The sequence below is a fragment of the Trichoderma harzianum genome (genome assembly GCF_003025095.1).
Source record: "Trichoderma harzianum CBS 226.95 unplaced genomic scaffold M431scaffold_16, whole genome shotgun sequence".
NCBI classification, from domain to species: Eukaryota; Fungi; Ascomycota; class Sordariomycetes; order Hypocreales; family Hypocreaceae; genus Trichoderma; species Trichoderma harzianum.
In genome coordinates this window covers 1-19,301 of record NW_020209264.1, presented here as the reverse complement: position 1 = coordinate 19,301, position 19,301 = coordinate 1, and the positions used below count along the sequence as shown (strand labels likewise).

General features: G+C 51.1%; 9 protein-coding genes across 9 annotated transcripts; 4 read left to right on the top strand and 5 right to left on the bottom strand.

Moving 5' to 3' along the window:
- The first annotated feature begins 547 nt into the window (after positions 1-547).
- On the top strand, positions 548-2,009 carry M431DRAFT_265322 (hypothetical protein). The gene is made up of 3 exons (XM_024913898.1): positions 548-850; positions 939-1,592; positions 1,654-2,009. Exons 1-3 carry the CDS (start codon positions 787-789, stop codon positions 1,899-1,901), a joined length of 966 nt encoding a protein of 321 aa, XP_024769372.1. The 5' UTR covers positions 548-786; the 3' UTR covers positions 1,902-2,009.
- M431DRAFT_265351 (hypothetical protein) lies at positions 1,858-2,620 on the bottom strand. Its single transcript, XM_024913899.1, has 2 exons — positions 2,444-2,620; positions 1,858-2,331 (listed from the first exon to the last, which is right to left on the bottom strand). The coding sequence occupies exons 1-2, from the start codon at positions 2,525-2,527 to the stop codon at positions 2,053-2,055; spliced, it is 363 nt and encodes a 120-aa protein (XP_024769371.1). The 5' UTR covers positions 2,528-2,620; the 3' UTR covers positions 1,858-2,052.
- A 2,273-nt stretch (positions 2,621-4,893) lies between these two features.
- On the top strand, positions 4,894-6,714 carry M431DRAFT_499734 (hypothetical protein; the record flags this gene model as incomplete). Its single annotated transcript, XM_024917831.1, has 2 exons — positions 4,894-5,264; positions 5,319-6,714. The coding sequence occupies 2 exons, from the start codon at positions 4,894-4,896 to the stop codon at positions 6,712-6,714; spliced, it is 1,767 nt and encodes a 588-aa protein (XP_024769370.1).
- A 1,003-nt stretch (positions 6,715-7,717) lies between these two features.
- On the bottom strand, positions 7,718-8,538 carry M431DRAFT_512500 (hypothetical protein). The gene is made up of 2 exons (XM_024919849.1): positions 8,154-8,538; positions 7,718-8,043 (listed from the first exon to the last, which is right to left on the bottom strand). The coding sequence occupies exons 1-2, from the start codon at positions 8,300-8,302 to the stop codon at positions 8,028-8,030; spliced, it is 165 nt and encodes a 54-aa protein (XP_024769369.1). The 5' UTR covers positions 8,303-8,538; the 3' UTR covers positions 7,718-8,027.
- Positions 8,539-8,946: 408 nt separating this feature from the next.
- M431DRAFT_512499 (hypothetical protein) lies at positions 8,947-9,938 on the bottom strand. The gene is made up of 4 exons (XM_024919848.1): positions 9,801-9,938; positions 9,559-9,670; positions 9,363-9,460; positions 8,947-9,265 (listed from the first exon to the last, which is right to left on the bottom strand). The coding sequence occupies exons 1-4, from the start codon at positions 9,838-9,840 to the stop codon at positions 9,177-9,179; spliced, it is 339 nt and encodes a 112-aa protein (XP_024769368.1). The 5' UTR covers positions 9,841-9,938; the 3' UTR covers positions 8,947-9,176.
- A 598-nt stretch (positions 9,939-10,536) lies between these two features.
- Positions 10,537-13,343, bottom strand: M431DRAFT_96995 (hypothetical protein; the record flags this gene model as incomplete). The annotated part of the gene is made up of 3 exons (XM_024924889.1): positions 10,537-10,958; positions 11,029-11,529; positions 11,588-13,343. The coding sequence occupies 3 exons, from the start codon at positions 13,341-13,343 to the stop codon at positions 10,537-10,539; spliced, it is 2,679 nt and encodes an 892-aa protein (XP_024769367.1).
- A 1,204-nt stretch (positions 13,344-14,547) lies between these two features.
- Positions 14,548-15,000, top strand: M431DRAFT_486254 (hypothetical protein; the record flags this gene model as incomplete). The annotated part of the gene is made up of 1 exon (XM_024916370.1): positions 14,548-15,000. The coding sequence occupies one exon, from the start codon at positions 14,548-14,550 to the stop codon at positions 14,998-15,000; it is 453 nt and encodes a 150-aa protein (XP_024769366.1).
- A 955-nt stretch (positions 15,001-15,955) lies between these two features.
- On the bottom strand, positions 15,956-16,533 carry M431DRAFT_96774 (hypothetical protein; the record flags this gene model as incomplete). The annotated part of the gene is made up of 3 exons (XM_024924860.1): positions 15,956-16,060; positions 16,164-16,451; positions 16,516-16,533. The coding sequence occupies 3 exons, from the start codon at positions 16,531-16,533 to the stop codon at positions 15,956-15,958; spliced, it is 411 nt and encodes a 136-aa protein (XP_024769365.1).
- A 378-nt stretch (positions 16,534-16,911) lies between these two features.
- Positions 16,912-18,053, top strand: M431DRAFT_96981 (hypothetical protein; the record flags this gene model as incomplete). The annotated part of the gene is made up of 3 exons (XM_024924887.1): positions 16,912-16,959; positions 17,017-17,089; positions 17,146-18,053. 3 exons carry the CDS (start codon positions 16,912-16,914, stop codon positions 18,051-18,053), a joined length of 1,029 nt encoding a protein of 342 aa, XP_024769364.1.
- Positions 18,054-19,301: the final 1,248 nt, after the last annotated feature.

Here is a 19,301-nt window from a genome sequence, read left to right as displayed (position 1 = left end):
CGCGCTATCTCTGCGGCTGGTCGTCATTCGGTTGCGGTCAGTCAGCTTATAGATAGCATGCTCTGCTCGTACTACCTCAGTATCTATCTGCAGTAGTCGACTGTATTTTATCTGATGACTTCATCTCTGCTCTCGTCAACTTATTATCAAACTTTTTGACTTGACCAGAGAAAACAGCACTGTACTCGAACTCGATAACCCATCGCCTACAGCCAAAAAGCCTCGCACAAAAACTCAATCGCTCTGGCACGCAGCGGCGGTGCCGAGGCCGCAGCTTAGTGACAACACTCGCCCTGCCCGCTTGTGATTCGCCACAGGGGCTCCCATTTCCACTCGAGGCGGGCACATGGCTCAACCGCTCCCAGCTGATGCACCCAAAGAGCACCAGGCATGATGTCAACTAATGCGCGTGATCCATCCAGTGAGCGCTTTGTGCTCGTGCTGATGTGAGTAATGCAGCAGCAAATGCCATTATGCGGCGAGGCGCCAGCTGCTACAGGCACCGCACGCAGTGGCTGAGCTCCCTGTGATTGGCGCCGGGCGGTTTAGCAGTGGCTGGAGGCATCTACTCCGTACGGAGCTGGAGTACTACCTCCTCCCGTGTAGCTCGGGGGTACCTTGGTAGCCTGAGCTCCATATCTCAGATAGGATAGTAGGTCACTGCCTGCATCTGCTTCCAACAACAACCATCCCTTCATCATCATTCCATCTCGCTGGTTCATCTAGAATAGCCATATAGAACTTTTGTTTACTGTGTGCGCCGTACTTTTGCAACCTGCAGCCATTATGAAGCTCTCAAATGCCGTGGCCTTCAGCCTCGTCTCCCTGCCAGGGGCCATGGCCTGGGGAGGTGTGTATTGTCTCCTGTCTCTCCCCCGTGACGCTCTCTAGTCAACACCATCACCAGTCATTCTAACAATCATCCTCTCCGAATCAAGGTCTGGGCCACATCACGACTGCCTACATTGCAAGCCAGTTTGTCAGCAACTCCACAGAGGCCTACCTCAAGCACCTCCTGCGAAGCAATGAGCCCGACTACATGGCCAAGGTAGCCAGCTGGGCCGACTCGATCCGATACACAAAATGGGGCAGATTCACGAGCACGTTCCATTTCATCGATGCCCACGATAGCCCGCCCGAGTCGTGCAACGTCGACTTTGAGCGCGACTGCAAGGGGACCGGCTGTGTCATCACCGCTCTAGCCAACTACACCGAGCAGTCCCTCGACCCGTCGCTGCCGCCATGGCAACGCGCTCAGGCTGCCAAGTTTGTCATTCACTTTGTCGGCGACTTGCACCAGCCATTACATAACGAAGATGTTGCGAGGGGCGGAAATGGCATCCACGTCAAGTGGAATGGACGAGATTTCAACCTGCATCACGTTTGGGATAGCTCCATTGCTGAGAAGTGGCTTGGTCGCGGAAAGCCGTACCCATTGGCGGAAAAGTGGTCCAGGGACCTCACTGATAAAATCAACGCCGGCATATATTCAAAGGAGAAGGATGCTTGGCTGGCAGACTTGGACTTTAGCGATCCGATAGAGACAGCAATGGCTTGGTCGCGGGAATGCAACAAGCTTGTGTGCGAATATGGTAAGTTTGTCACCTGTCTTGTAAATCTGTTAGCTTTACAGCTCAACTCACCATTTGATAGTCTTCCCTGAGGGCCCCAAGGCCATTGTTGGCCAGGAGCTGAGCGGCGAGTACTATGAAAAGGCAGCTCCCATGCTCGAGAAGCAAGTCGCTCGCGCAGGATACCGAATGGCGGCATGGCTAGATCTGATTGTCGACGAGTTCCAAAAGAGGGACGCCAGCTTTACTGGCAAGCGACCTGCAGAGGATTATGAAGAGCCTGTTGATGAGCTGGCAGAAGAGATGGAGGACTATATTGGAGAGTTGTAATTGAATACCTATGCCTAGAAGTGTGGAGACAGACACCGGGTTGCTTCTCCCATATTTTGGTCTTATGCATGATAGCAAGCAGATATGATTTTGCATATAGAGAATGAACCAAGACTTGTGCCAAGGACATCGAAATCGTGAATTGCCTCAATTAAATTAACGGATATAGAAACACGACGGGAAATATCATCGCCAAGACAATTGTTTCTCTGCCAATGACTGTTTTACCCTTTTGCTCTTCTCGTTGTTTCGCTCCAGGGTATCCGAAACGGCCAACACTGAAGCCATCCCCCCCCCGCCCAGAAGGGGTGAAACGGCAGGATTCGGCAAGCCGAAGCTCAACAGGAAGTACATTGCGAGATTCCGAATGACCCTTTACGGCATATATGACGTCTGTGCCAAGAAGATGAGACCGGGAATAAAAAGTTCCCTCAAAATCTGTCAGCTGGGAAAAGCGAACAAGACGGAGCGTCTGTTTCGGGGGTGCAAAGACGGGGTTTCAGATGTGCTCTGTTGACGAGCGCCAAGGAGGTTTCACGAACCGGCAAACGGCAACGCTGTGGGCTTTCGTTTTTTGCCCTTTGGGGCTTATTTCCTTCTCCCCCTGTACTTGTATGTACTTGCATCTGTGCATTGGCCCCTGAAGCGTCAAAGGGTTGAATTCGCTTTTCGCTTCTTTGTTTTGTCTGTATGTATACGAAGAGATGAAAAGAGACTTGTCACTATTGGCAGGGCAGTACGAAACTGGCTGTCCTCTTGAGTCTGTGCTGTTCCGGTTTGCCGGATTGGGGATCTTTTGTCTGTATTTTGACGGGCTTTGATGAAACGCGCTCCGTACACTTATCCTTTACAGATGTAATTGAGTCTGTTTCCGTCCGGGGTGCAACGCGAGATGGACGGATATACTCCGAACAGACCCCTATTGACGCCGTCTCATCCTCTAATGATTACAAAGAGCACACTTACAATATACTTCCATGTTTGTCAAAGCTGAAGCCGGCGCTTTTCAATGACTTGATAGATTCCAATAAAAGCCCATTCAATGCAGCCCTGAGAATGGGCCGCCTTTATGCCGATTGTATGTAGCTGATTGATTGTTGAGGCAGATGTAATTTATTGGCTACAAGACGACGAGGCTTCTTACATCTAGGCGCCCAAGATTCGAGTGGGGGGTTGTATATCTGCCTCTTTGTGTTGTGTACACAGGAACAAAGAAAGCATGGTGGCACGGCTACTGTATCTGCAGCCATTTAGACAGCAGCTTAAAAAAAAGCCAAGACAACTTTGTTCTCCCGAGCCTGGACTAATGATGCTGCCAAGTCGCACACCCATGGATCATGTTTCGTGCGGCCTGTAAGCGCACGCCTTGTTGGCGTATTGTGTACACTGGAGGATTTCTCTACTTGAGATCACATTGTGGCAGAAAGGAAGCGGAGATCGATCCGGGCTGCAGTACTTGGCCAACTAATACTTTTGCTACCGAATGTATTGAATTTCTGGTCTGTCTGTCTGTTCATAGAGATTTCGCCTGAATATCTTGATATTAGTGGATATCTTGATATTAGTGCTGCGGGTTCAGTTCATCCTAAAAGCAATGACCATGAAAGTTGCTCCGTGCTCCGAAACGGTACATGGCAATGTAGCAACACCACGTGCCGACCGCCCTCGGATCAATTCCCCCAAACGCTTCCATCTCAACTTTCTCCTCTTCAACGTCTCTTTCTCACCATCCGTGCACGCCCATTACCAAAGCAAAAGCGCTCAAACAGCCAGTGCCTGAGCCCCGACCTGTCGTCTCGGGTCTCCGTATCGCCTGCAACCGAAACGCGAAGCGCCACATGGAGGCTGCAGATCCGGGCTCGCCATTGGCCAGATTGGCCTGGCACCAACCCCGAGACGCCTGAAGCCGCATCAGTGCATCCGTACTTTAATCTGCGACAGCGCCAGGGTCTGGTTGACCACGGCTAGGCCTAGGGCATTGCGCTGCTGAGTTGCGGCGCCTGAGTGAGAGTCCCTGGGGAAATAACTTTAATTCCGGGGACACAAAGTGCATCACAAAGAGGACATTGCAACAATGCTACTCGTATTGTAGGTACTACGAGTACCGCTCTGTCTAAATTGTACTGGACCTTTTTATTTCTTTGTTCCTGTATCTTAGGTACTCTTTGCTAATTCATTTCCAGTTGCAGGTATTAGTAGTAGTATATCATTTGCAACTGAAGCTTGCTGGAGCAGAAACAATGGGCTGAAAATGAAAGAGGTCCGTTGCTGCGGCTAGTCGGCAGCCAGTGCATCCCCCTGGCCAGCGTGCCCCAGAGCATCTCCGGTACCTGCGTGGAGAGGCGTTCAGTCCTCCTCGACGTCTGTTTCGAGCCCCCGACTCTTCAGACAGCGCTAATACCGTCGCGTTTGGTGACACTGCACCCTCAATATGGGATTGTAATCCTGGGATTGCCCTTTTCGATCGCCGTCCCAAGAGGCTCACCCCGGCTCCGGGGCTGCCTCTAAGACAGACCCCCAGTCTCTCGCCTGGGTTTTGCTCCTCGGATCGGTGCTGAACCGTTTGAGGCTCATGGAACCGCACTTGTTCGTGGGTGTGGATGAGTGTCCCTGTTCTGTTTCTGGAACTGGAGCACCACTGTTCCTGATCCCTAGTCGTGCCGTCTTCCCGATGTCTTGTTTCGTCCCTGTGTCTGCGGTTTGCATTGACGCCAAAGGCCTTGGCGTCTCAAAGCTATAATGGCCTCGCTCTCCCCTCTTGTTGTTTCTCTTTCTTTCTTCTCTTCATCCTCCAACCATTCCTTTCCTAACTCCTCTAAGCGACCTGGTCGTTCGCGGTCTCTTTCGTTTATTTCCTTCTTTCGTGTGTCTGTGACACTTCTTTTTCTCTCTTTTCATCTCTGGTCTGGTACCATTCCCTCTCACAACTTCAACTCGACAATTTTATTTTTTTCTTTATACCTTTTATTTTCTTCTTTTAACGCCTTTCAATATGCAAATCAAGAACGTTCTCACTGGCCTTGTTGGCCTGGCTGTCCTGGCTGACGCCGCTTCAATCGAGCGCCGATCTCCTTTCGGTCGTACTCTGGCTCGTCGCCAGAACAACTTCGGTCAAAACAATGGTCAAAACAATGGTCAGAACAATGGTCAGAACAATGGTCAGAACAATGGTCAGAACAATGGTCAGAACAATGGTCAGAACAATGGTCAGAACAATGGTCAAAACAACGGCCAAAACGGTGGCAACAACGCCAACAACGGAGGCAATGCTGCTGGTGCGACCCTGGATTCCAACCTGATCCAGACTGGCTCCCAGCAAGACGGCAACAACCCTGGTGCCGATGGCCAGTCCGCTTCTGCTACGTGAGTATAGCCCCATCTCATCTGGCACATGAAAGATTACTAATGAGTGGACAGTGACAACTTCAACTTCATCAACTTCTGTCAGGGCAAGACTATCACCAACGGTGAGCAGGTTAAGACCGGATCTTGCAATGGTATCCCCATGGGCAACATCCCCTCTACAGAGAACATGGTCTCCTCTGTCTTTGTTAACCCCCAGGACGGTCAAAACATTGCAGAGAACACCACCTTCAACATCCAGGTGCAAATGATCAACTTTGCCCCTGGTACCTTTACCAACGCCACCTCTACCTACTACGCCGCTCCTCAGGACGTTGATGGCAACGGCAACATCATTGGCCACACTCACGTCACTGTCCAGAGCACTGGTAACACCCTGAACCCTACCCAGCCTTTGGACCCCAAGCTGTTCGCCTTCTTCAAGGGTATCAACGATGCTGGTAACGGCCAGGGTCTTCTGTCTGCTGAGGTTACCGACGGTCTTCCCGCCGGAAACTACCGTGTCTGCTCCATGTCTTCTGCTGCCAACCACCAGCCTGTGCTGATGCCTGTGGCTCAGCGTGGTGCTCAGGATGACTGCGTTCGTTTCACCGTCGGTGGAAACGGCAACAATGGTAACAACGGTGGCAACGCCAACAACGGCCAGGGTAACGCCAACAACGGTCAGGGCAATGCCAACAACGGTCAGGGTAACGCCAACAACGGTCAGGGCAATGCCAACAACGGACAAGGCAACGCCAACAACGGCCAGAACGGACAGGCTGGTAACAACGGCCAGGATGCTGGTAACACCAACAATGCTGGCCAGGCTAACAACGGTCAGAATGGTCAGGCTGGTCAAGGTAACGCCAACAACGGCCAGGGCAACGCCAACAACGGACAGAATGGCCAGACCGACCCCAACGGCACAAACAACGCTTCTACCCCTGACCAGACCACCACTGCTGCCGCTGCCGCTACCACTGCTGCTGCTCAGAATGGACAGACCGGACAGAACGGCCAGACTGGACAGAACGGTCAGACTGGACAGAACGGTCAGGGCCAGGGCCGTGGCCGTGGTGGACGTGGACGCGGCCGTGGTGGACGAAAGGGTGCCGCCACTTCTGCTGCTGCCGGTGCTGCCGCTACTCCCACTGCCGCCGCTGCTCCTACTGATGGCTCCGGTAACGTCGCTGTCTCTGCTGCCGCTGGCAAGGGTGGTGCCGCCGGCTCTGTTGCTCTTGGAGGAATCGCTGCTCCCCCCGTCACTCAGTCTGGCAACCAGGACAGACCCTTTGACGTCCAGGGCAACACCTTCACCACAAAGGCTGCTGCCATCCAGCGAGCCTGTGACATTCAGAACAACCAGTGCGCTGATGCCGTCAACAGCCAGCAGCTGAGCGGCGTCACCGTCGGTGACTGCCAGACTCAGGTTGCCACCTGCACTTCAAACCTTGCTGCCTCATCATAAGGTGTTACGAGATATGTATGAAGAAAAAAACTATTAGGGCTGTAATTCGATGTTCGACGGAGCCCGTCTACAGTCCCAATCATGGGAGAATCAGAGAGGAAGGAGATTTTTCTTTTTTATTTTTATTTGTCTGTGACACGATTTGTAGCTTATTGGATTGTTAGGAATAGTGAGTATACTCGTGCGGAGTATACAGTGGATCATATACTATATTAAAATCACATCTTGTTCCCATTGCCTCGTGAATGTGACTTTTTTTTTTTTTTTGTGTGTTGAGCGTTGAACAATAACTCACACTCAACAAAACAGCCTCTTGGAGAGAGAACGTCAAGACACTTCGCTCTGTTCTTGCGACCTACCTTAGCGGAGTTGAGCATATACAACTCTGCCAATACTCATCCCGTGAGACATGAATGACACAGCGGACCAGACAAGAAACACATAATGATACACTCATAATAGTCCAGAGGCAAGAGTTTGCGTTGCATGGGTTAATTTTACACGCGAAACGGAGCTCTAACGAAGCGGTTTCAGGATTCTGGCGCCAAGGAGGGGTGCTGCGCCAGTGTCGGACGATGCGCATTTTGGAATTTGGCGGGCAAGGGTTTATTATGTATGCTAGAACAGGGGGTGCGGGTAGTTAACAGAGGAATGAGAGAATTGGATGCTCTTGGCTTTGGGTTGAGTTAAGCTTCAATTGCTCTTTTTTGGTGATAGTTTCTCTCTTATTTTTTGGGGGTAGATAATTTTTGGGTATGCGGTGGAGGGATGTTGGTGGTTGTGGGTTTTTGCATGAGAATAGGCTTATTAAAATTAAAGTAGGAGATGTTCAATTTTACCTTATAAATGATGAATCACATTTCAATTGTATAATGGGAAAAGTCGATATGAGTGCAATTACAACTGTTTAGCGACATTATGCAAACACACACAGGTATTGGGGAGTTAGATGAGAACATGCATTTTGGGTATCTGGATCTGCTTCCCACAAGGCTAACTCTATGCTTGTACTCTTTCCTCTCACATATATGTAATTCCGTACATGAACAATACGGCTTGATAAAAAAAAAAAATCCTCAACTCAGGGCCATCAGCGACTTCTCTCTGCCGCAATGCCTTCTTTTCCCAAATCAAAACGCCGTATTAAGAATTTGTCTGTTTGGCACCTCTCATCCTAGTCTCGCGCAGCGAGTCCAAGGTTTCTTCATGTACACTCCTCAAAATTAAATCACCAGCATATCGTCGGTGCATGTCGAATGTGGCGGAATTACTCCACGGTTGTCTTCCATTTTCGCGGATGAGTGAATGTAGTTTTATCCTCGCTTTGGTCTACCGAAAAGATTAGTCTCGTCACAATACTCCAAAAACGTCTCACGCTCAGGAACATTTGCATGTACTTTCAAGAGACGTAAGATTCATATGGGCTAAGAGAAACATACCCGCATCCCTGAGGCGTGACAACGCCAAAGAAGCAATCACCCGCTTGCCTCTGCACGACCTGGTCCTCAAAGATAGGCGTAATGACAATGTCCGCCGCAACGAAGGAAATCGCTGTAGAGAGAAGAGCAAAAATGAAAGTGGTCTTCATCTTGATTGAGTAAAAAGAGTTCGTTTACTTCTTGTATCCGTCAAGGAGAATGAGTGAAAGGGATGAGATTGAGAAGCTCAAAGTGTCCAGCACAGCAGTAGTAGTTTGCAAATAAGAAGAGTAGATGCGACAGACGTAACCCAAAAAAACACACGACCCAAATAAAAAAAAATGCGTATATAGAACAACGAAAACAATGAAAGAGAGAAAAAGAGGAAGAAGGAAGGAAAAGCGTCGCGAAGGAGTTTGATTCTGGCACGTCCCCCCCCCCCCCCCCCCCCCTCCCCAGACGTTTCTTGTGTCAAGTGCGGTTTCAGGGACGGCCTCCGTACCCCCCATGGTGCGGCGGGCCAATCGCGTCGAAGCGCTGGTTTGAGATGGGAATCAGGCACTGCGGAAGGGAGATCTACGGGGTTTTTGTGAAGCTAAAACAAAATCTGGCAGATGAGATTGTAATTTGTTGTATTTGCTTTTGAATATGTAATTGTGGTGCTGAATTGCAGACGTGGTGCTGAATTGGGATCATCCCCAGAGGTGGTCTGTGTTGAGCATGAGAGTTGCGACGTCTTCAATGTTGTCAAGGTCCCTGCAAGAACCCAATGCTAAATCATTCACTCATTCAAGAGCAAAACTCCATCTGAAAATCACGTAAACATATGGCATCTGCCATTTTTGGTCGTCAAAATTATTGTATATACACCGTCGTACACGAATGTCACATTAGAAGCCTTGCAGCTCGCCTCGTCTCCGTCTGCCTTTTCCCCCACGAAACACCTCCATCCAAGACCTTCTTTTGATTCAATCTCAGTCAGGTATCCTATTATTTATTATCACGTATCGATCCATTCTCATCTCCACCCAGCTTTTCGTTGTCTTATTGCAGCGGCTGCGGAGGGGGAGGAGCAGTCTTTGCGCCCGGAGGAGGAATAAACATGGGCAGATATGTCACCGCCAGAGCCATAACTGCAATTACTTAGTTAGCCAACTTCATTCATCTCCAATGACTCAACACGTAAAGAAAGTGCAGGGGTTATAGCTTGAGAGAGAGAGGGAGACGTACCCGACATGCCAACGGAAAAGTATCCCGGCGTTCCACTGCTCTTCTGGCTATCCTCGCTCTCGCCCAACCAAGTCTGGATAGAAAACACCACCGCAATCCTAAAAAGTAACAACCGTCAGCCAACAATGTCCTTTTCATTCTTTCTTCTCTCTGCTTCGTTCGGCGTTCGGAATTCGTCCCCCCAAGGATCGCATACCATCCGACAAACTTGTTCCGCATAAACATGGCAGCCATGGGCAGCGTCGACGACATGGTAGACGAGAAATCCGTCACCTCGCCCTTTACGACGGGTTCCTGATACGGCACGACTAGAAGTTTTTCACAAAGTCAGCTTCGTTGTTCTCTCTCTCCCCCTCATAGCTCTTGAAAGCGCATGACGATCAAGGCGGGCGCCCCAACCAATTGCGGCACACAGAACAAAGAAATCGCAGCACTCACTCAGGTCCGCGCGTCGCATGTCCTTGGTACTAGGCGCCATTGCTATTTGAATGTCTCAAGAACAGAGAATCTCGGCGGTGATAGAAAAGGCAATGAGGATTGTGCGGTTGAATGTTGCGCCATGTTTGGCCACGAGAGCCGTTGCGGATAGTTGCAGCTCGCATGTTGACTAAGCTTCAATAACTCCCCAAACTAGGCTTAGCGCAATGTGGGTTAGCTAGCCTCCAAGCTTTATCGCGCTCCACAAACCTCAAGCCTAGCCTAGATGGAACGGGCCTTTGGTTCCGATAATTCACGAGATTCAAAAGATGGAGAAAGGTGTAAAAAAATATCACAAAATTATTTTTATTTGTCTTGTCAAATATTTCTGACTTGTCGAGTTGCGAGATGCTTCTCCCATCAGCCTCGGCGCAAACGTCGTTCCTGCGACCTTTTTTGCCCTTGCTGGTAATGATGACCCAATCATTCCCAAAATGCTACTACCTATCATACAACAAATATTTCCGCTCGCTCGCTGGCTCAACTTGGAAAAAAATAACGACAAAGAACCGATGCTGACCTGACAAAAACGCTCCGAAAATTCCCGCCACAAACCCAAGATAACTCCGTGACAGAAGGGTATTTCTTCTTCTTATTCCGTTGCTTTTTTTTTTCTCCCCTTCAGGCTGTTTTCGCCTGCATTTAAAGAAAAAACGCCATGGGGATATTTTCCCCTTCCATCTTGCTTAACATGCTCTCATGGTACTCGGACAATGATTTTCCAACCTAGAGCGCCGGCCTCGCGAATTGCGCAGGCTAGGCATCCTCGCTTCCTCCTGCTGATGATGGCATTCCACCCTCTTTCGGAGCACAGAGCCCGGATGAGGATTTCCATGTCGGACCCAAACTGTCGCTTTCTCGACTCAAAGTGCATCTTGGCTGCCGCGGAGAAACTGCCCTTTCGCTCAATAGGCGAAGATCCAGGCGAGTCCAAGCGGTCGAGCACAGGCGACTGCGGTGCCGACGAAAAGTTGGTAATGCAGTCAACTACCAGCACCTGGTTCGCAGCAGCTTGCCCGTTGAGGGGCGTGAGGAGATCTGACAGCTCGGCGTCTCGTCGTCGCAAAAGGTCGGAGATGTGGATAACTGTATAATTATAATACTTGTGCAAGGGGTGGCCTGCGCGTTTCTTCATTAGCATACTGCAAGTGGCGGGGTGGTTATCTGGTCGGGCAGAGTGCTTGCTTACCTGCTCGATACATGGACCGAGATCCGTTACCCAGAGATTTTGATCCGTCAAAGTCAATCTGCTGCAGCGTTGGACTAGAAGGCGACTTCAAGACCCTGACCCGCGAGGAAGGTGAGCACGGGTGGGCGGTGACAAAATTGATATCGTACAGAAGCGAAAAGGTTGCTGTCTCCGTCTTCTCCCCGTCGATTGAAACGAAAAAGTTGAGCTTGGCAGGGTACGACAGCAGATCCGGAGCTCGGTGGTTTTCGTGGAAGGGAGTCACCACAATCTCCGCAAGAGGCGTTGGGTGAACGCACTCTGCCACTGGCGAGGCGAGCTCCAGCGATTGTAATTCGACAATCACGCCTGGTGGACAGGGCGAGTAGTTGTTCTCGTGAGGGATGATAAAGTCTGCGGGAGAAACCGACTCCTCTTGGCCATTTCCAAGAATCGACGACTCGCGCTCAACTCGTTTCTTGCCCCAGAGCCTGGCCTTTTTGCCAAGCTGAGAAATCTCGGCTGGTGGGCAGTTAGAAGACGGTCATTACGAGATCTACTGACAAGGAGGACAACTCACAGGCAACGTCATGAACATCAATATTGATCCATCCCTCATTCATTCCTTCGGGGATAATGTCTGTCGAAATCCAACCCATACACTCAGCAGATCCCTTCCCGGCAGCCAAAACTCTGCCGACAATGCAAGATGTGCTCCAGAAACTCTTCTCGTGGTAAACAAAGCCGCTGCTCAGATTGGCAAACGACCCAATTCTGGACAGAGCCTCGCTATCATTCTCCAGTAACGTCGCCATCAAAAAGTGGCTCACAGCATCTCCAGGCATCATGAGGCCAAAGATGTACGACTTGGAAAGCCAGCCGTTTTTGTGAAGTGCGGCTGCCATTCGGCGTCGCCTGGCTTGAGCTCGCTCCTTGTGGTGTCCGCGTTGGCATGTGACATCCCAGGCGCCAAAGTACCCATCCTGTTCAGGATCCTTCTTCATCGGTGTTGGTGTCGGTGGTACCAGAGACGCTGGTGCTGTCAGTCTCTGCACGTTTTCCGAAATTCGTCTCTCGTAGGCGTCGATGCCTGGCCACTGGAGCTTTCTCGCAAAGTGAGTCAAGCCTTCGACCTGGCGCTGGCCATATCTTCCTCGAATGGTGTAAAAATGAGGCGGCGATGGAGGTCGGTTCCCGTGCTTGTGTTGGTCGTGGAGAGAAATCTTGCTGGCTAGAGACGCCAGCCAGCCTGGGGCAATACCGCTGCTTCCACGGCGGACCTCTGGTCGTGCTGTAGATCCATGTTCCTCGCGAACAATTTCAATGTTCTTCATCCAGCTGCGGGCCAGAAGCAGCGACCACTTGACAGAGGCGTTGGCGGCCCTCTCAAACTGGACCACGTCAATGGCTCTAAAGTGTGCGGCGCCGTACTCTTCACCATCTGTGATTGCGTCCAGTCGGATGAGCAACTCGGACGAGACCAAAATCTGCATTAGTAGCCAATACTTTTCTTCGGCTCTCTCAGCAGCGCTTTCGGCATCGACAATTTGCGTATCATCATCCAGTTCGTCGCCATGTGGCTTGCCCCAGAGAATCTGGCCGAGGCGAACACGCCATTCGACATGGGTCAGGTCAATCCAGACATTGGGGGCTCCCATACACTTGAGGATGGCGCTGATCTGGTTGGGGAGGCTGTGGGGGTCTTTCTTGTCGACATTGACTGCTTTGTTGGGCCTCATGAGGACGTGGAAGAGGTCCTTGTAGGTTTCCTCAGACGACTTCTTGCGGAGGTCGTTGTTACGGTAGATGTCGGCATTGCGCTTGAGCCGGTCCAGCAGCTCAGTCTGGGGGAGACGGTGCAGCCATCCATCACGAGACAACATGCGCTCGCGAGCCTCGACGACGGCACGGGCCTTGGTGCCGAGGCTCTCAAAGCCAAACTGCTCCTCCTCAAGCGAATCGCTGACGGCCAGCTCGAGGGCGGCCTGATAGCCCATGGTGCCCTTCTCCAGGCCCTGCATGCTCAGCATGTTGGGTCGTTCGGCGCATCGCACATGGAAATGGGCTCTGTGGGTTTCCTCGGCTTCTTTCTTGGCCTCTGGATCATGGTTGGCGTCTCTGGTCAGGTGTGGCCAGACGGTGACGCCACTCCAGGCCTTGGACTCGATCTGGACATGATCCGTCAAGTCGCGGATCTCCAATTCCTCGTCAAAGGGAAAGGCTACGCTGGGATGAGGCGCGCCAGGGAAGTGGCTCTCGCTGCGGGCAAAATACTGGGGAGCTCCGGAGAAGAGCTTCTCAATGTCATCGTCACTAAGGAAGTGGGACGACGCCATTGCTGTTCGGCTTCTTTGGGTTCTTGGGTGTTGCTACCTTCGGCGGGAAGACGCATTAGCCGTGCATGGAACAAGCAAGAGGCGGTAGCGAGACTTTATTGGATTTTTCGGTGAAAGCTCGCTGGACCCTCGGCGAAAGGAAGGGGGAGAGGTAATTAACAGAAGAGAAAAATAAAATGTCGGCAGCAGAGCAAAAATGGCACTGAATGATGGTTCGATCTCGCCGGATCTCCGGGTCCAGTTAAGACCCAATTTAGCTGCGGAGGTTGCTCAAGAGCGGCGGGGCAGGACAAGGGGGTACCTGTACTCGTACCTCAGCCAGGAGAGGAGAGACAGAGAGACAGCGCTATTCTCGGAAATGGTCAGGTGGCCCCCCCGTTAGCATTTTGGGGGTTTCTGGTGTCTGGCTAGACAAGGGCAACAATGAGACATTTGAAGCTTACTTGCACTGCAATGTCCCGTCAATGCTTCCAGGGGGGGGGGATTTGTTGCTTTTTTGGACTTGTTTTGCTTTACTTTGCTTGTCAATCCAACGTTGCGTGGGGATGGTTGTGCATGTACAGTACATTGAGAGTACCTCGCCCCGTACATGCACTGGGGATTGCGTCGAGTACAGTGCAGGTAAGTGATGATGCTTTCACAATTGAATGAAGCTGTTTGCATCAGCTGCCTGCTGCAGGTTACCTATGCTGCCAGGTTGGTTTTGTCAAGTTGAAAAACAACATTGAAACTGCACCTCTACGGCTGGTGCATCCAATGTGTTGTATCTCTTTACATCGTCAAACAAGGTCGCGTGTCTTTCGCCTCCCCCACGACTTGCCTGCTCCCTTCAATACCTGCCGTCTGTCATGTTGAAGTCACCGGTCTGTCGGCAGGTCCCTTAGTAGATTCCCCCGCATTTTACAAATAGCCAAGTGTCACAGTACCACCTTAGTAGGACTCTTAATTTGTCCCATTAAAAACGTCCATCCCATCTAGTTCACTTCGTATTGTCACCTACCTATAACACCCATTGGCCTCTGGTGAATGGGCGCTGGGAGGCAACAAACTCCAAGCGAATGCCACCCACCCAGAGCTGCCTTACCTCGGGCAGGACTAACGCCTGCCTGGACCTAAGAACTGGACGGAGTATTTCGTGCTTTGTGCTAGTGCTCTGCAGTGGAATGGGGGGAGAGGCTTCTCGGCGCCGCCCAGGGTCCCGTCCATGGCCCCTGAACAGCGCCTCAACGGAAAGGGCCCTGAGACAGCAGCAACGCAGATACGGACGGGATTCAGCCAGCACGGTCATCTTAGCCCTCCGAGATTGAGTGAGCTCCCTAACGCCGTAATTAATGGGGCGTTTGCACCTGGTCAATCTGGGCGCATCTGGGGTCGGCAATCAGCGCCTCTCGCCCCGTCGATCTGGGCTGGGCGCTGGCTGGCTGTTTGTCACTCTCACTCTGTGCTGCCGTTGAGCCAAGCCCAACTAACACCGCGGCTCATTGGATTGGCTGCTGCTGCCCTTGCAGTTCAGTCGCCCCCTGAGGCCGGGGACTCGTACGATATGTACATATGGATCATCAATCATCCGTTCTGGAAGTCTGAACAAAGGGATAAATGGCGCCAAATGTCAGGAGGCAGCTGCAGCGGGATGGGCGCATTTTCTGGACTGGCATGATTACATGAGCTGCAGCGAGACAAAAGTTGGCTTGTGATTGACTGATTGATTACAGGCGGCGCTTGGTGTAGAAATTGGCTGACTGGGGTCTGTACTTGAATCTGCATGTGTACATGCGCGGCAGCCCCTTTTTCCCGTAAGAGAAGGTACCGGTACATCCGCGCAGGTACCAGTATGTACGCGGTACCGAAGATGAGCTCATGGCTCTTGGCAGTCAAGTTAAGGAGCAGGAGCTGCCAAAAGCAAAAACACCGACGAGAATAGAATTGGGAGAGGGTTATCGAGATGCTTAGATAACTCTATTTGGGCTCCTGCCAATCCCCCGAGTCGCGAGGGCCGCGCGGCACGCGAAATTACTCTGAATCGCAGCCGAGGTGCCAAGGCTGGTGTGTTTCTCATCGAAGCTCTGCCATTGATGGAACACGATGGCACTTTGCAGAACGCTCCAATGTCGCACATGCTCGTTCTCGCTGGGCGAGATGAGCAAGCCGTAGTCAGGCAGACAGGAAAGACGCCAAGCAAAAAAGGCAAACCCGCGCAAATGAGAATGCCGCAGCCGCACATCCGTGTTCGTTCCAATCCAGGCGGTTGGCCGCAGGATATCCTGTCACGCCAGGCAGCAGCTCGGTGTCGGACCTGTATTTCATCACGCACGTGTCGGGTCTGGCATTAACAGTCCTGGGGTATCATTTCGTCATCCTGTGCGCCGTGTAGCTATGCTTCATAAAATGAAAATGGACCATGACAAATTTCCCTCTCTCTCTCCCAGTAGTAGCGGAGTTGGCGCCGCTGGCCAAACCCCCCCCCCGGTGCCTTTCAATGCTTTCGTACACTTGTAACCCATTACCGCCTGACCTTCTAGAAACATCGCCGTTCAGTATTATAATCCATCATAGTAGCCCCTTAATAAACCCGCTGCTTTGCGTATCGGAAAGTCCGCTCAAGTTGTGTGTAATCAGGCCGGCTGAGTATCGTGGATGACCGTCAGTAGGTACTTCTGGTCCGGCACTATGACAATCTCTTGCTTCTTTGTTCGCAGTCGCAGTAATTTCAATTCGTCCTGCCAGCTCAGTCAGCCTCTGCGAAATGCCGTATTTACGCAGGCGATTGCAAAAAAGGGGTTGTTGTTGTTGTTGTTATCGCCGTAATAGCCGCGTTCTAACCTCTGTGTCAATGTCCCCTACTAGCTGCCCGGAGCTGTTGACAAAGTTCCAGATCATTTCCGCAAACTCTTCGACGCCCTGCGCCTCGCCCTCCTCCGCTGCGGGAGCGTCGTTGGAGAATGAGGCCGCCGTTGACGCGTTTCGCGATTTCGCCGTCTGGAGCGCGTCGATCTGGCCGCTCGTCTTGAGAATTGCGCCGGTTGCTCGGTCCAAGACGAGGCTGGCCTTGATGCCGGGTTTCCTAGCCAGGCGGCCGAGCTTCTCTTCAAGGGCGTCGTGCCCGTTTGTCTAGAGACGTTATCAGCCAGAAGCGCAAGGAGGCAATATGCGACATAGCTGTGGCTTCTCGTACCGTAGGGTTCTCCGACATCATGTAGTTGTTTGTGTATATGTGTATATCCTCGCTCAAAAATACGGTATGCGAATATTTTGCGAGAGCTCCGGAGTTCGGTAGATGCGACCAAGGCGTCCGTAGCGTTCTCAGGGTGCTGCCATCTTCGGCTCATTGACGTAGTTCCACATCGCATCGCGGCACGTCGGAATTCTGCCATGCGCCACCGCCAAAATTTACAGACCCACCATGCAGCCTCTTGAACCTGCAGCCCATTGTAAAAAACCAATCATCAACGAGAAGCATTAGATCTAGTACCATTGAGCCGTATCAAGGACAATTCAAGTATTCTCTGCAGCTTTTGTGTCATTATTTCATCCGTCTATCATACAATTGTGCCACTAAAGCACCGCCAAGATGGGTTCCAGCGCCAAAAAGAAGGCAGAGAAGAAGAAGGATTTTCAGGTACTGTTCTCTCATATGCTCTGGTTATCTGAGTGTCATTTGCTCACAAGTTACCAGAAACCCAAGTATAAGGTGGGAAAGGCCAAGCCAAAGGCCTCAAATTTCACAGACACAAGCTTCAGATCAAAAGGTATGACTACCTTAATGTTACTTCACAAAGCAAAGGCCGTCACTAACAGCCACCAGCGATTGTTATGAACCAGCAGTCACTATCAACTGTTGCCCCCGATGTCGTTCAGCAATTCAAGCACAACCTCTCTCTAGCTTCTTCCTCGCGGAATGATAAACAGCGCCGTGACGCCTTGGCATACCTCACCAGCCAGCTCTCTTCACATCCTCCAGTCAATCCCGTCGGGACCAACATCCTCCTCTCTAAACTCCTCCCTCTCATCTCAGATAGCTCAACGCCAGTCCGGAGTCAACTATTAAAGCTGCTTCGAGTACTTCCCGAAGATGAAGCAAAACACAGCACCGAGCAGGCCATCATGTTTATCCGGGCAGGCATGACACATCTGTCAGCTGATATTAGCGGCGACTCTCTTGGAGTGATGGAGTGGCTTCTCGACGTGGCTCAGGATGAGCTCGTCACCATCCCAGGTGGATGGGTCAAGACTCTGAGTACTTTTTGCGTTACCATGGGCTGGTCCCTAGCATCGGCCGCTCCAGGCTGGACCTCAGCTGCTAGGACAGGACTTCGAGCCAAGGATGCCCAGACGCTCGCGCGCCAGATATCAATATTGTCCAGATTCCTCCAAGCTGGGCTCAAATCAGAGACTGCCGCCGCTCCCGGTCCTGATGAATACTGGGACAACCTCTACAGGCTGCCCCGTTCCTCAAACACCTTTGAGTATCTGAACTTGCTTGGGTCAAGACGAGACGAGGAGGGAGAGATGTATCCGAATCGAGAGGCAAGGCAGCAAGTATTTTATCGGCGGTTCTTCGATCCCGTAACAAAGGGAATCGAAAAAGTGAAGAAGGAAGGCGGAGCGGCAGGGAGAGCGGCCGTTGGACTTGACCAGGCGTTGAAGAGTGGGATGGGAGATTACGCTGCCGCTGCTGGAATGGATGCTCAAGATTTGTTGAACCTGTGGTAAATCGTATTAGCTGATACCCTTTTAATATTATCTCTTGGAAATGAAGATGATGAAAATGCCATTCTCTCTCAGCCTACTGTAGCGTACGTATTGCAAACTCGCGACGGAACTCCTTGGATAGGGTAAGTGGCTGCTGAAGTCTATGGCGTCTCGTTAGATTGTCAATGAATGATGCCCATAGCAGGTAACAAGTTCTGTTTTCGCTTCAAATTGGGCCGTCAAATTGGTGTGCGAATACGCCCGACGTCAGAGAAAGCAAGCAACAAATGCATTGCCGCCGGAACTCTTTGTTCAGCTTCTGTGCCTAAAGCAAGTAAACATCAATATACTACAATGACTTTGAGTCCGCAATTTGGCTGCGTAGATCGTACTGTGTATAGATGGATGGGATCGTCAAACTCGAAACGAGAAGAATGCGTGCACATCTTGCTGTCTCTCTCGTCGATAACCACAACTGCCTTACATTCCCAAATAGAACTGCTCAAAAGATCACATAGGAAATATCTACAAGTAAACAATAAAAGGCGACTTCAAGTTTGGCATCAATGGATATCTCCTCCATCCATGCAGCTCGGCATCTTGCAGACGAGGACGCCATATAGCATATTGCACCAAGAGATGCAATAACTGGCCATAACACTCCAGTTTATTTCAACCAAAGGGAAAAGAAACAGGGCGGCGCGCACAAAATAGTATTAATATATATAGTAACGAGCCTCGTCCCAGTTGGCAGTGTCTATCTTGTTGATAGCAACGATGAGCTGCTTAACACCCAGAGTGTAGGCGAGCAAAGCGTGCTCACGGGTCTGGCCATCCTTGGAGATACTAGCCTAGAACTCACCAGTACCGCGATGAAATCGCGGTGGCCGGGAGCGTCTGTGAATTATCTGTTAGCACTAACTTATAATTTTAGCATAAAGTTAATAAAGCAAATATACTAATAACAGTAATATAGTACTTAGGAGTCTTAAACATCCACAGAGTAATATTTTGTCAGAGCCCATCTAAAGAGGGCGCGGTCGCGCAACGGCCGCGCACCGGCCACGTTACGGGGGCGCGAGCTAAGGGTTGCGAAGCCCTTAGCTTAGCAACAACACTATAAAAGACCTAAAATCTAGGGAAGGAGTTAAGGAAGGCAGAGATAAATACAGTCACTTCGCTACCCTAAGCTTGCGTATTCGCTGTGTAGCTACCTGTGATCATCCCTTATCCCTCTTCACTCTCTTCCACGAACCCGGCTTCTGACAG

What these genes read in the sequence shown, in the direction of transcription:
- M431DRAFT_512500 (XM_024919849.1), bottom strand. Translation starts at nt 8,302, where the DNA reads ATGAAGACCACTTTCATTTTTGCTCTTCTCTCTACAGCGATTTCCTTC.
- M431DRAFT_512499 (XM_024919848.1), bottom strand. Translation starts at nt 9,840, where the DNA reads ATGGCGCCTAGTACCAAGGACATGCGACGCGCGGACCTGA. An exon ending in CATGCGACGCGCGGACCTGA is followed by an intron (nt 9,671 to 9,800) that starts GTGAGTGCTGCG and finishes AAAAACTTCTAG; the next exon opens with TCGTGCCGTATCAGGAACCC. An exon ending in CGGAACAAGTTTGTCGGATG is followed by an intron (nt 9,461 to 9,558) that starts GTATGCGATCCT and finishes GTTACTTTTTAG; the next exon opens with GATTGCGGTGGTGTTTTCTA.
- M431DRAFT_265322 (XM_024913898.1), top strand. Translation starts at nt 787, where the DNA reads ATGAAGCTCTCAAATGCCGTGGCCTTCAGCCTCGTCTCCCTGCCAGGG. An exon ending in AGGGGCCATGGCCTGGGGAG is followed by an intron (nt 851 to 938) that starts GTGTGTATTGTC and finishes CTCCGAATCAAG; the next exon opens with GTCTGGGCCACATCACGACT. An exon ending in CAAGCTTGTGTGCGAATATG is followed by an intron (nt 1,593 to 1,653) that starts GTAAGTTTGTCA and finishes ACCATTTGATAG; the next exon opens with TCTTCCCTGAGGGCCCCAAG.
- M431DRAFT_265351 (XM_024913899.1), bottom strand. Translation starts at nt 2,527, where the DNA reads ATGCAAGTACATACAAGTACAGGGGGAGAAGGAAATAAGCCCCAAAGG. An exon ending in CACAGCGTTGCCGTTTGCCG is followed by an intron (nt 2,332 to 2,443) that starts GTTCGTGAAACC and finishes ACAGATTTTGAG; the next exon opens with GGAACTTTTTATTCCCGGTC.